This window comes from Calidris pugnax, unplaced genomic scaffold (genome assembly GCF_001431845.1).
Source record: "Calidris pugnax isolate Ruff unplaced genomic scaffold, ASM143184v1 scaffold96, whole genome shotgun sequence".
Lineage (NCBI taxonomy): Eukaryota > Metazoa > Chordata > Aves > Charadriiformes > Scolopacidae > Calidris > Calidris pugnax.
The window spans coordinates 641,068-653,652 of record NW_015090866.1 but is presented as its reverse complement, the minus strand read 5'-3'; the positions used below and the strand labels follow the sequence as shown (position 1 = coordinate 653,652).

Sequence of the window (12,585 nt, the reverse complement as noted above, 5' to 3'; positions counted from 1 at the left end):
ATCTTAAATCATAGGAAAAGACCTCAGTTACAGAGGGTTATTGGGTCCTTTTCAGCCGTGCCGTGACTTACTTGATCCCTGCTCCTCAAGGTTGGGTTTTTTGCTATTTTTGAAGCTGCTGCAGGTGTAGAAACCCATAAATCATCCCAGATGGCAGGGCAAGAAGCGACGCTCATCCTTCTTGATGGCCTCCTTTCATTTTGCCTTCCAGAAATGCCTGCTCTGATGGCTTTGAGGAAGAGAGCTCAGGGAGAGAAGCCGCTGGCCGGGGCCAAGATCGTGGGCTGCACACACATCACAGCGCAGACGGCCGTAAGACCCCCTCAACAAACCCCAGACACAGGGATTTTTCCACTGCTTAGCTTCTAAAATAGACTCTGAGCTGTTAAAATACATATAAATATGTATTTTATATATATCTAAATGTATATAAAAAATATATATAAATATGCATAAAAATATATATAAATATATATATAGACACACACATACCCACACACATGTATATGCTGCATATGAAATATACTTTGAAGTTCATACTTCTAAATTGTAAAAAAGAAAAAGGAATTGCAAGATTCTTTTCCCTGCACCTCTGCAACGACCCTGATGCTGCTTCAAACCAGCTCCCCAGGTGCCCCCCACCCCTCCCCATAAAATAACCGATAAAAATCCCAGCTGTGTGTTGCTTTTTGCTTTGTATAAATCTCTCCTCGTGGCTCTTTCTGATTTATTTTTGCTTTGATCCAGGTGCTGATGGAGACCCTGGGCGCGCTGGGGGCGCAGTGCCGATGGGCTGCCTGCAACATCTACTCTACCCTCAACGAAGTGGCTGCTGCCCTGGCCGAGAGCGGTAGGAAACTTCACCCTCTTTATTTCTCCTGCTTTTTTAAAAGATTTCACTCTGCCCCATCCGAGTAGCAGCCCTGAGGAAAGGGACTTGGGGGTGCTGGTGGATGAGAAGCTGGACATGAGCAGGCAGTGGGCACCTGCAGCCCAGAAGGCCAATCCCATCCTGGGCTGCATCAAAAGAAGCGTTGCCAGCAGGTCCAGAGAGGTGATTCTGCCACTTTACTCTGCTCTGGTGAGACCTCACCTGGAGTATTGTGTGCAGGTCTGGAGCCCTCAATATAAGAAGGACATGGACCTGATGGAGAGGGTCCAGAGGAGGGCCACAAGGATGATCAGGGGGATGGAGCACCTCTGCTACAAGGACAGGCTGAAGGAGTTGTTCAGCCTGGAGAAGAGGAGGCTCCGGGGAGACCTAATAGCAGCCTTCCAGTCCCTGAAGGGAGCCTACAGGAAGGCTGGGGAGAACCTGTTTAGAAAGGCCTGCAGTGACAGGACGAGGGGCAATGGCTTCAAGCTGGAGGGGAACAGATTTAGACTGGAGATGAGGAGAGGGTTCTTCACTGTGAGGGTGGTGGAGCACTGGAACAGGTTGCCCAGGGAGGTGGTTGAGGCCCCTTCCCTGGAGATATTCAAGGGGAGGCTCGATGAGGCCCTGGGCAACCTGGTCTAGTTGGGGGTGTCCCTGCTGACTGCGGGGAGGTCGGACTAGATGACCCTTGGAGGTCCCTTCCGGCCTGGGCAATTCTATGATTCTATTTAGCTCCTTTACCACATCTTACAGTTTTTTTCCTTTGTTCTCCCCAATTCAGAATAAACCTATCGGAGGGTAAACAAGAGCAATCCCTTGGTCTGAAAACCTTAGAATGATTTTTCTCTGGTTTATAAAAGTGCTGCACGTTATGAGCCATTGGGACTGTACGACCCTGAAAGACTCTTTGCCAAAAGAAACTAAGCTGAATTTGAGTTCAGTTCCCATAAATTTGAGGCATAGCTTTGGCTAAAAGGGATGAAAGAGAGAAATTTTTTTTGGGGGGGGGAGGGAGAACATAATGGACAAGGCAGAAGTTGCCCGTGTTGGTGCTCAACTGGGAGAAGCCTTAATTCACATCCTGGTTTACCTGGGTAAGGCCAGGGGTTTTACTGTGAGAGTCAGGAGACCCAGAAAAAGCTGAACCCACCAGGTGTCCCTCTTACCTGGTCTTGCTCGCTGAAGCTGAGTGATAATTTCTCCTGAGTCAGAGTACATTCAAGTAAATTGGTGACTAAGGTGGCTGGGAGGAAAGCAGGACTCCTAACTCCCAGCAAAACCTGGATTTTGGAAATAAATGTCATCGTTGAGAGCGTGTCGCCCTCTGGGCTGGTGACTAGAGCTTTTTCTTGGGGGGAAAGGAGGAAATTGGGGAGGATGAAGCTGATTCCTATCAGTGGGTGTCTTCAATGTGTATCTCCGAAGCTTCCTCTGGAAGGTAGACGTTGAAAAATGAGTGGGGTCAGGAGCGTGGTCGGTCACGCGTGGATGGAGGGAGAGCTGATCCCCAAGGGAGTTGCCAAGGCTGTGTTTTAGCACCCCTCTCCCTCTCTCTGCCCAGGGTTCCCTGTCTTTGCCTGGAAAGGAGAATCTGAAGATGACTTCTGGTGGTGCATCGATCGCTGCGTCAACGTGGAAGGGTGGCAGCCCAACATGGTGAGACGGGGCCGGCTCTCGGAGCCCGGGTAGCTCTCCTCTAGAGAAGAGGAGGAGGAGGAGGGTTTGGTGCTGCTCTGTGTTTTCCTCTTGAATTTAGACCTGATTTAGCAGCGAAGTCTTGGTTCTAACACAGTAATTACCTTCAAAAGGCTTTACAATTAACTATGCAATGTGGGGAAATGAACTTATCTCAGTCTCACGGGTGTAAAGTGGGGGAGAAGGTGGGTCAAATGACTTCTGGGGGTGTATTGTCCCTGCCAAGCAAGGTTTTCTTCAACTATTCTCTCAATAAACGTGGCTGCATTAGTGCAAAGTTTTATCAGGAGCTTCCAAAGTAGATTTCGTACAGTTTAAACCAAACTCATTCAATCTCGCCGGTAAAAAAGGACCCAAAATCAGTATCTTCTGAAAAGGGCTCGCATATTGATAAAATTCACAGCTTTGCTTGACGTGATGTTTCTTAGAGAAGAAAAAAAATTAAGATTTTGAGGTGATGTCCTTACTGCAGGAACACAAAACCTCAGGTAAACCCGACGTGGCTGGTTTATTCTGCCCTTGTTTCTGGGGAAAACGGAGAACCCAGAATGAGGGGAGCGGAATAATTTGCAGCTGTCAAACCTGCTGTTCTTATCCTGCTTCCCGACAGGTTTTGAGCTAAATTAGTTGAAAAGTAGTCAAAGGCGGAAGCTGGGTGTGTATCTGCGTTGTTTGTTTGCCAATATCGGCTTGTTTGAGGTGGGTTTTTTGGTCCCTTCCAGCCCACACCTGCTCGTTTCCTCGCTGTCACCTTTAAAAAGGAATTGTGAATGTCAAAAATAATCCGCCCCCGAGCTACGAGTCTTGAGTCTAGACATGAGAGCTGCTTTCTTCTTCTTTTTTTGAGGAATGATTTCCCATCAAAAATGCCAGTAATTGGAGAAGCCGAGGTACCGGAATCTGCACGTTGTGCTTTCCCAGGAACCTCCTCAGACCTGTCTCTGTCCATCAGGGTACTTTCAGACCTGCTTCTGGAGCAGAGAAATTATCGTTGAGGGGCACCAAATGCCTCAGATCTAAGCAGTTCCTGAAGATCTGCTTATCAGATTTTGGAGGTCCATGTGTTAAGAGATAAGAAATGGGAGGCTGGAGACATTGGGTGAAGAACGGGTGTGGGAAGGATCTTCATAGAATCACAGAATGGATTGGGTTGGAAGGGACCTTAAAGATCATCCAGTTCCAACTCCCCTGCCCTGGGCAGGGACACCTCCCACCAGACCAGGTTGCTCCAAGCCCCCTCCAACCTGCCCTTGAACCCCTCCAGGGATGGGGAAGCCACAGCTTCTCTGGCCAACCTGGGCCAGGCTCTCACCACCCTCACAGCAAAGAAGTTCTTCCTCATATCTAACCTAAATTCCCCCTCTTTGAGTTTAAAATCATTCCCCCTTGTCCTATCAAAGCTGTTCAGCAGCCAACTTAATATCAGGGCTTGAAATACACCCCAGGTCCTGTTCAGCGTTGCTTCAGTGTCATCCACCAGTCCTATGTCCAGGAAGCCATCTCAAGGTGTGATGGAGTTGACCTTGTACATAACCCTGCAAATAAACAGAAGTGCCTTTCAGCCCAAAAATTTGAATATTCAGTGTTTGGGCTGCTCTATGGGAACAGTCACAAATCCTGAGAGTCTCCAAACAAAAAGACACGTTGGGTGTTCCAATGGGAACAGCAGCCCTGTAGAGGAGCGCTCTGTCTGGCCAGGAATGGCTCAGAGGGGTTTTTTCCCTGAAAAATATGGAATCTGTAAGAAGTTCCATCTAAACATGAGGAAAAACTTGTTTGGTGTGAGAGTGGCAGAGCCCTGGCAGAGGCTGCCCAGAGAGGTGGTGGAGTCTCCTTCTCTGGAGACATTCAAACCCACCTGGACACGTTCCTGTGGGACCTGCTCTGGCAGGGTGTTGGACTAGATGATCTCCAGAGGTCCCTTCCAACCCCATATCGTTCTGTGATTCTGTGAAAAGCACTGAAACACCTACCAATGGGAAATGGAGACTCCAAATCAGTCAAAAACCACGAAAATTCAGACTGAGAACTGCTGTGGAGGAGCGGGACTAGGTAGATATCTCCAGTGCTTGGGTCAGAGGATGGTCCCATCTCCAAAGAGATGGTCCCATCTCCTTGCAGGCACGGGGTGATAGGAGGATGTTTTTTTACAGAGCACGACCACTCCGGCACCTTCTGTCATTCTGTGATTCTGTGAAAAGCACTGAAACACCTACCAATGGGAAATGGAGACTCCAAATCAGTCAAAAACCACGAAAATTCAGACTGAGAACTGCTGTGGAGGAGCGGGACTAGGTAGATATCTCCAGTGCTTGGGTCAGAGGATGGTCCCATCTCCAAAGAGATGGTCCCATCTCCTTGCAGGCACGGGGTGATAGGAGGATGTTTTTTTACAGAGCACGACCACTCCGGCACCTTCTGTTCCGAGGTGGAGGTGCCAAAATCAAGAGGGAGGTTGATGACCCATGGCTGGGAACGTCATTCTGCAGATGGTGCCCCTTGGTGGGCATCAGGCAGCGGCACCGAGAGGCAGAGCAAGGTTCACATCTACCACGACTGGGTTTCTCTATGCAAAATTCATTGCACATCAAATAAAGACATTTTGGGTCTTTTTCTGAAAAAAAAACCTCTGCCTGGGAAGAGTTTGAACGAAGGCAGATAAATTGTGTAAAGCTGGGAAAACTGCAGGAATATGGGGCTTTGCCGTTGGCCGTTCACGGCTGCCACAACCAAGGTGACCTTCCATCAACAACTAGTTCCTCCACGGATTTCATTTGGTTTTTTTTTTTCATCTCCTGCCCTCCCAGGAAAGAGGAAACCGCCAACCCCCAGAATTCTCTCTCAGAAAGAGGATTATGTGCCCTATTAAATGGGGATTAATGAAACGAAGACGTCCTGGGAGCCAAGGCTGCTGAATTCCTACCTCAGCTGGCCCAGGAGAACTTCTCAGCCCACTTAACCCTTAATTACCTGCCTCTGCTTCCCAGCCTGCAAACTCTGCCTGGGAAGAGTTTGAACGAAGGCAGATAAATTGTGTAAAGCTGGGAAAACTGCAGGAATATGGGGCTTTGCCGTTGGCCGTTCACGGCTGCCACAACCAAGGTGACCTTCCATCAACAACTAGTTCCTCCACGGATTTCATTTGGTTTTTTTTTTTCATCTCCTGCCCTCCCAGGAAAGAGGAAACCGCCAACCCCCAGAATTCTCTCTCAGAAAGAGGATTATGTGCCCTATTAAATGGGGATTAATGAAACGAAGACGTCCTGGGAGCCAAGGCTGCTGAATTCCTACCTCAGCTGGCCCAGGAGAACTTCTCAGCCCACTTAACCCTTAATTACCTGCCTCTGCTTCCCAGCCTGCAAACGGGAGGTGGATCTGGGGCTTCCCTGGAGACTCAAGGGTCTTGTCTACGTGGAAGGCTCTGGTAGGACACCCCGTGCTTCCTGGGCATTCGTGGAGGAGCAGCTGCTGCCCCCAGCATTCGAATTCATTGGGAAATCCTGCAATTTAGAGAGAAAAAGGTTGTGATAGTACGTAGCATTTCCAAGCCTACGGATGTCAGACTGGTGGCTCCGTGCAGCCACCACGTCGTATCATGACAAAGCTTAGGAACATCATTTTTGTGCCCACAATGGGGCTTCTGCTGCAGGAGCATGGTGGGAGCACTGGGTTTTTCTGGGTGACTGCAGATGGTGGTGGGAGAGCAGCAGAGGGTCCCTGCCAGGCTCCACCACCGGCCAACGAGCAAAGGTTCTTCTGCCCAGGTTTGACATTTGTGTTGTAGGACACCTGCCCACCACACCAGGGGGTTAATAAGGGCTGGCTGGGCAGTCAGAAGTCTTACACGTTGGTGTAGGGAACTTGCGAAGAGGAAGAAGAGGAGGAGGATGCAGTCAGAACTCTTGAATGTTGGTGTAGGGAACATGCAAAGAGGAGGAGGAGGAGGAAGGGGATGAGGAGGATGCAGTCAGAAGTCTTTGACACTTTGATGTTGGTGTAGGGAATATGCAAAGAGGAGGAGGAGGATGATATGGATGATGATGGTGATGGTGCAGTCAGAAGTCTTTGATATTGGTGATGGGGAACATGCAAAAAAGATGATGATGCAGTCAGAAGTCTTTGATGTTGGTGTAGGTAATATGCCAAGAGGATGATGATGGTGATGATGCAGTCAGAAGCCTTTGACATTGCTGACATGCAAAGAGGAAGATGATGATGATGGTGACAGGGAATTTGCAAAGAGGAGAAGGATGATGACACAGTCAGAAGTCTTCGACGTTAGTGTAGGGAATATGGAAAGAGGAGGATGATGGTTGATGGTGATGGTGCAGTCAGAAGTCTTTGATATTGGTGATGGGGAACATGCAAAAAAGATGATGATGCAGTCAGAAGTCTTTGATGTTGGTGTAGGTAATATGCCAAGAGGATGATGATGGTGATGATGCAGTCAGAAGCCTTTGACATTGCTGACATGCAAAGAGGAAGATGATGATGATGGTGACAGGGAATTTGCAAAGAGGAGAAGGATGATGACACAGTCAGAAGTCTTCGACGTTAGTGTAGGGAATATGGAAAGAGGATGATGATGGTGATGATGATGATGCAGTCAGAAGTCTATGCCAAGAGGATGATGATGGTGATGATGCAGTCAGAAGTCTTTGACGTTGGGGACATGCAAAAAGAAGGATGATGATGGTGGTAGGAAACATGCAAACAGGAGGAGGATGATGGAGTCAGAATTCTTTGGTGTTGGGGACATGCAAAGACGAGGATGATGGTCATGATAGGAAACACTCAAAGAGGATGATGATGATGCAGTCAGAAGTCTATGACGTTGGTGTAGGGAATATGCAAGCAGGATGATGAGGATGATAATAATAAATAATTATACTAATTTGGGGCAGTGCTCTCTCAGCCAGCACAGGTCCTTGGCACTTCACCTGCCGCTCGGTGAAATCTGCTCCCTGTTTTTTCTTGAGTCTGAGTCTAATGGGGGTTGTCACTTCCCACCTTGCTTGGGTGCTCCTTAGGCCACCTGATGCCACCATGGTGGCCAGAGGACTCAGCGAAAAGCACATGTTTGGCCTTAGGCCACCTGATGCCACCATGGTGGCCGGAGGACTCAGGGAAAGGCACATGTTTGGTTTTTTTCCTTTCCTTGGATCTTTTCTTCTGTCGCAGACTCCTCTTTGTGGTGCCCCAGTGGGTCCTTCTTTGAAGGTCCAGAGCTCAGCACCCTCCTTGGGCTCGGCTGTGTGTTGAGATGTAGCAGGAGATGACATGAATTTCATGTCTGTCCTTTCCACGGCTCTTTTTCAAAGGGCACTTTTACTTGCTCATCTTTAACATTTTTATTAAATTAGTCAGTCTCTGGCTTTCTCCACCGCCCTGAAATGGGTCTTTAGGAGGAAACAGGTGGCTCGGGAGACTTGGGTTCCCATCAAGAAGAGTTTTGTACTTCTGAGTGAGAGGTTCAAAGCCAGATGAAATGGGCAGAGACCCACAGTTATTGTCTAAAAGAGATTCACTATTTTTAATGCACAGTGGTTTATGATGCAGTTGCATTATAATTGGCATCAGTGGCTCTGCACCCTCCTCCTCCTCCTCCCTCCTCCTCCTTCTCCATCTTTCTCTTTCTCTATCCTCTTCCATCCTCTTCTTCCTCCATTCTTCACCTCCATCCGCCTCCTCCATCCTACTCCTCTATCCTCCTCCTTCTTCATCCTCATCCTCCTCCTGCTTCATCCTCCTCCTGCTTCATCCCCCTCCTGCTTCATCCTCCCCCTCCCCCATCCGCCTCCTCCTCCATCCTCCCTCCTCCATCCCCCTCATCCTTCTTCATCCTCCTTCTCCATCTTCCACCTCATCCTTCTCCATCCTCCTCCTTCTCCATTCTCTTCCTCCTTCTCCATCCTCCTCCTCTTCCATCCTCCTCCTCCATCCTCCTCCTCCATCCCCGTCTTTCTCCATCCTCTTCCTCTTCCATCCTCCTCCTTCTTCATTCTCCTTCTCCCTCCTCCTCCATCCTCCTCCTCCATCCCCGTCTTTCTCCATCCTCTTCCTCTTCCATCCTCCTCCTTCTTCATTCTCCTTCTCCATCCTCCTCCATCCTCCTCCTCCATCCCTGTCTTTCTCCATCCTCTTCCTCTTCCATCCTCCTCCTTCTTCATTCTCCTTCTCCATCCTCCTCCTCCATCCTCCTCTTCCATCCTCCTTCTCCATCCTCCTCCATTCTCCTCCTCCTTCTCCATTCTCCTCCTCCTTCTCCATCCTCCTCCCTCCTCCATCAGCAGTCACATTAGAAAAGCTGATGACTGTCCATCTGTGCTTCTGGGAGATGGGGAGAGAGGAGCTTCCACAGCAATTTTCCATGTTTCCCCTGGTCTCATTATGAACATCAAGGTCTGTCGTGTTTGTCGTGACCTATTGCCCTTCCAGCTCAATATCAATGAAGCACCACCCCTGTGCAGAGTGGTCAAGCAGAATAGTCTCACCTGTCTCTCAGCTGTCAAGATGTGGTGTTTGAGATGCCAAAACACGGGGTTGATTAGGAATGATTTGAGCGTGTCATTTATCCCTTGGACCTTTGGGGGCCCTTCAGGATCTTCAGAGCGGTGACTTTGTGGTTATTTTTGTTACAGATCTTGGATGACGGGGGAGATCTGACTCACTGGATTTACAAGAAATATCCCAACATGTTTAAGAAGATCAAGGGGATCGTAGAGGAGAGCGTGACTGGTGTCCACAGGTAAGGGGGCAGTCTGGGCTGTGAGCACAGTGGAGGTGTTGGATCTTCTTGTGTGGAGGTGTTGGATCTTCTCCCTCAGGGCAGAGGTACCAGAAGATCCCCAGGCTGTAAGATGCCACAGACTCGGTGAATGTTGAACCTCCTACTACGTGGTCTGTGGTTTCCCTTCATCTTGGGCTTGGCTTTGCCATAAGAGCTGTTTTAAACCTCTCCTGCAGTCAAAGCAACTTGGAACTACTGCCCTGAATTTCAGACCAGGAGTAGAAGCACCTACTGACCATTGCTCCAGTGGGAAAAGCGCACGAGGTCTTGTTTTTCATAGAATCATAGAATGGTTTGGGTTGGAAGGGACCTCAAAGATCATCAAGTTCCAACCCCCTGCCATGGGCAGGGACACCTCCCACTAGAGCAGGTTGCTCAAGGCCCCATCCAGCCTGGCCTTGAACACTTCCAGGGATGGTTTTTCTGTCTGTGAAATCCTGGCCTTGAACACCTCCAGGGATGGTTTTTCTGCCTGTGAAACGGGGGCAATGGTTTTCTCACCTCGTTTTGCAGATGAAAAAACGGAAGGGGTGAGGATGAGGGTGTTGCACAAGAAAGGGTGGGCTTTGGAGGAAGCCAAAAGCGTAATCCTGAACTAGATCGACGGGAAGAAGTGAGATTTGGGAAGAGGAAGTGAGTCTTCAGTTGGGGTGGGAGCCCAGAAAGGGACAACCACAGAGATGCAGCCTTATAAGCGAGCGACATCGCTCTGCAGCAGCAGAATTGGGGTGGGAGAGGTGGCTCCCAGGGTTAGGAGAAGTCAGAGGTGCTTTTCCAGTGGCGTTAATCCTGTCACAGGTGACAGAAAACAGGGGACGAGCAGCAGATTCTGCTTTTTTGATTTATTTTTTGCAGGGAGAAAGGCTTGGCTGCAGCTGTGGGAGCTGGCTGAGAGTTTGGCCAGAGGTGCAGGCAGCTCTCCAAACAGGGAAACGAGATATTTCAAACAAGGAAGCGACCGATTCAGGTTTGCAGCCAGTGGGGTCAAGAAAAGGACCTGATAATATTTTTAGCCTCAGGAATCGCTCCAAATACGGGCAAAAAAGGACGTGCAGGAGCAAGGCGATGCTCAAAACCGTTCCCTGCAGCCTCGTGCCAGGAGGGAGGTTGTCTTCTGAGGTTGGTGGTGTCCCTTTACCTCCAGGGGACAGGCAGCCTGGAGACTGAGGCTCCCCAGATGACAAAGCAAGCGTGAGGGGGACTCTGGAGGTGGTCTGCAGAGACTTGACCGAGGGAGCAGGTTCTCCTGCCCGAGGTCTGGAGCAGGGAGACGATTTGCAGATTCTTTTCATCTCTGTAGTGTAGAGTTTAGATTGATTTTTCGTGGTTTTGCTGCTGCCAGGCATTGAGTCTGCTCTCAGAAGTAGGAGGTCACGTTGATGTCTTCCCCACCCTGGGTTGCTGCTTCTGCCTCTTCTGTTTCTTCTCCTACATCTCAGCGATTACACTCCTCCTGCTGTCTGAGTGGGTGTTTCGCTGCAGGGGTTGATCACAGCAGCTTCACATTTCTGTGAATGTGACTCTTCTGTGGCCATTCCTATTCCTCTTGAGCTGTAAGAGCTTGAGGGAATTGCAGGAGCTCTCATCTCATCGTTATCTGAAGCAGGGTTTGGGGGTTTGTCCTTTTGAAGACATCAGAGGGTGGTTGCAATTTCAACATTTATGAGGCACGTGGAGTCTGGAGCACCTTCTGACCTGCTCTTTGACGTTTTTATGAAATGCCTATTGCCAACCTGGTAGTTCTCCAGTAGAGGAGGAGAAGGGATACAAGCATCTGTGGAAGGAAGAGGGCTGTTTCTCCTCCTGGAACGAGGAGCTCCTATTGAAAGGTCATCTTTGACCCTCCAGATGTCTACTGCTCGCTCCAGAGAAACAAGGACCTTGAGACCACGCAACAGTAGAGTTTAGGAAAATATTTTTCCATTGATCATCTGTTTCTTCTCGTATTCCTCACAGGCTGTACCAGTTGTCCAAAGCGGGGAAGCTCTGCGTCCCAGCCATGAACGTCAACGACTCGGTCACAAAGCAGAAGTTTGACAACCTCTACTGCTGCAGAGAGTCCATCCTGGACGGGTAGGTACCAGCCCACCCAAACGGGCCCACGGCCCTTGCTCAAGTTGTATTGGACCCAACAGGGAACTGGGTCCATGTAGGTCCATCCTACCTACCTATTTAGACCATTTTAGATGTGTCAGAGGAGAACAAAGACCCTTTATTCACCCTGGTCCATCCTGTTTGTATCACAGACGGGAATCTTCAAGGCATTTTGAGGCAGCAGCTACATCTCTACAGGCCAGAAGGTCCTAAGACTTATTTGTACAATGGTGTGCAAAGCTCTGCAAGTCTATGCACACCTGAAAACAAAAGTTTAATTTTGTGTTTGTAGGAGAATGATCTCACAGCAAAGACTTTAGCACCTCTAGAAGCCGGGATTCAGTGTTTTTAACCCGGCTACATCCATGAATGGGGCACATCACTCAAATTCTCCCTCTGCTCCTCCTCTTGGGGAAAGCATGTCGTCTTCTGTGAAGACACATCAGATATTTTATTGGCCATAGTGATATCAGGCACTTCTCAGCGCCCTTCGAAGGACCAGCACCAGTGACAGTGACCTGTTTTTCCAGCCGTGCCCAGTGACAGGACAAGAGGGAACAGGCACAAACTTGAACATAAGAAGTTCCACCTAAACATGAGGAGGAACTTCTTCCCTTTGAGGGTGGCAGAGCCCTGGAAGAGGCTGCCCAGAGAGGTGGTGGAGTCTCCTTCTCTGGAGACATTCAAACCCCCCCTGGACACATTCCCGGGGGACCTGCTCTGGGTGGACCTGCTCTGGCAGGGGGTTGGACTGGATGATCTCCAGAGGTTCCTAGATGATCTCCAGAGGTTCCTTCCAACGCCCCATCATTCTGAAATTCTGTGATTCAACGAGCCTTTGTGCTCTCAGGGTGATGTTGCCCTTCCATGTGTGTAGGTGACTTGCCTTGTGAGCGTGACCACCTCTTCCTGTTGTGTGAGGACCTCACAAGTCCTCACATATGGCTACAATTCTCCTTCCCATCCCTCTTACCTCCGTGGCATCAGGATAAAACCCATCTGTGTCTGCTGCCTGTGTGTGAGTCAACCAGCTGCTTCATCACGTCTGTTTGCCTTTCTGGGTTTTTTCCAGTTTTTCTAGTTTCTAGGGCTTTTTTTTTTTTTTTTTTTTTTTTTCTTTCCTTTTAAA

At 49.2% G+C, this 12,585-nt stretch overlaps 1 protein-coding gene across 1 annotated transcript in view; it reads left to right on the top strand.

Moving 5' to 3' along the window:
• The window catches only part of AHCYL2 (adenosylhomocysteinase-like 2), a 155,519-nt gene that overhangs the window by 109,853 nt on the left and 33,081 nt on the right, over nt 1-12,585 (top strand). The window contains exons 4-8 of the mRNA XM_014945437.1: nt 212-312; nt 748-850; nt 2,439-2,533; nt 9,214-9,320; nt 11,319-11,435. Coding sequence (XP_014800923.1) covers nt 212-312; nt 748-850; nt 2,439-2,533; nt 9,214-9,320; nt 11,319-11,435 — 523 coding nt within the window. The remainder of the gene's footprint in view (nt 1-211; nt 313-747; nt 851-2,438; nt 2,534-9,213; nt 9,321-11,318; nt 11,436-12,585) is intronic.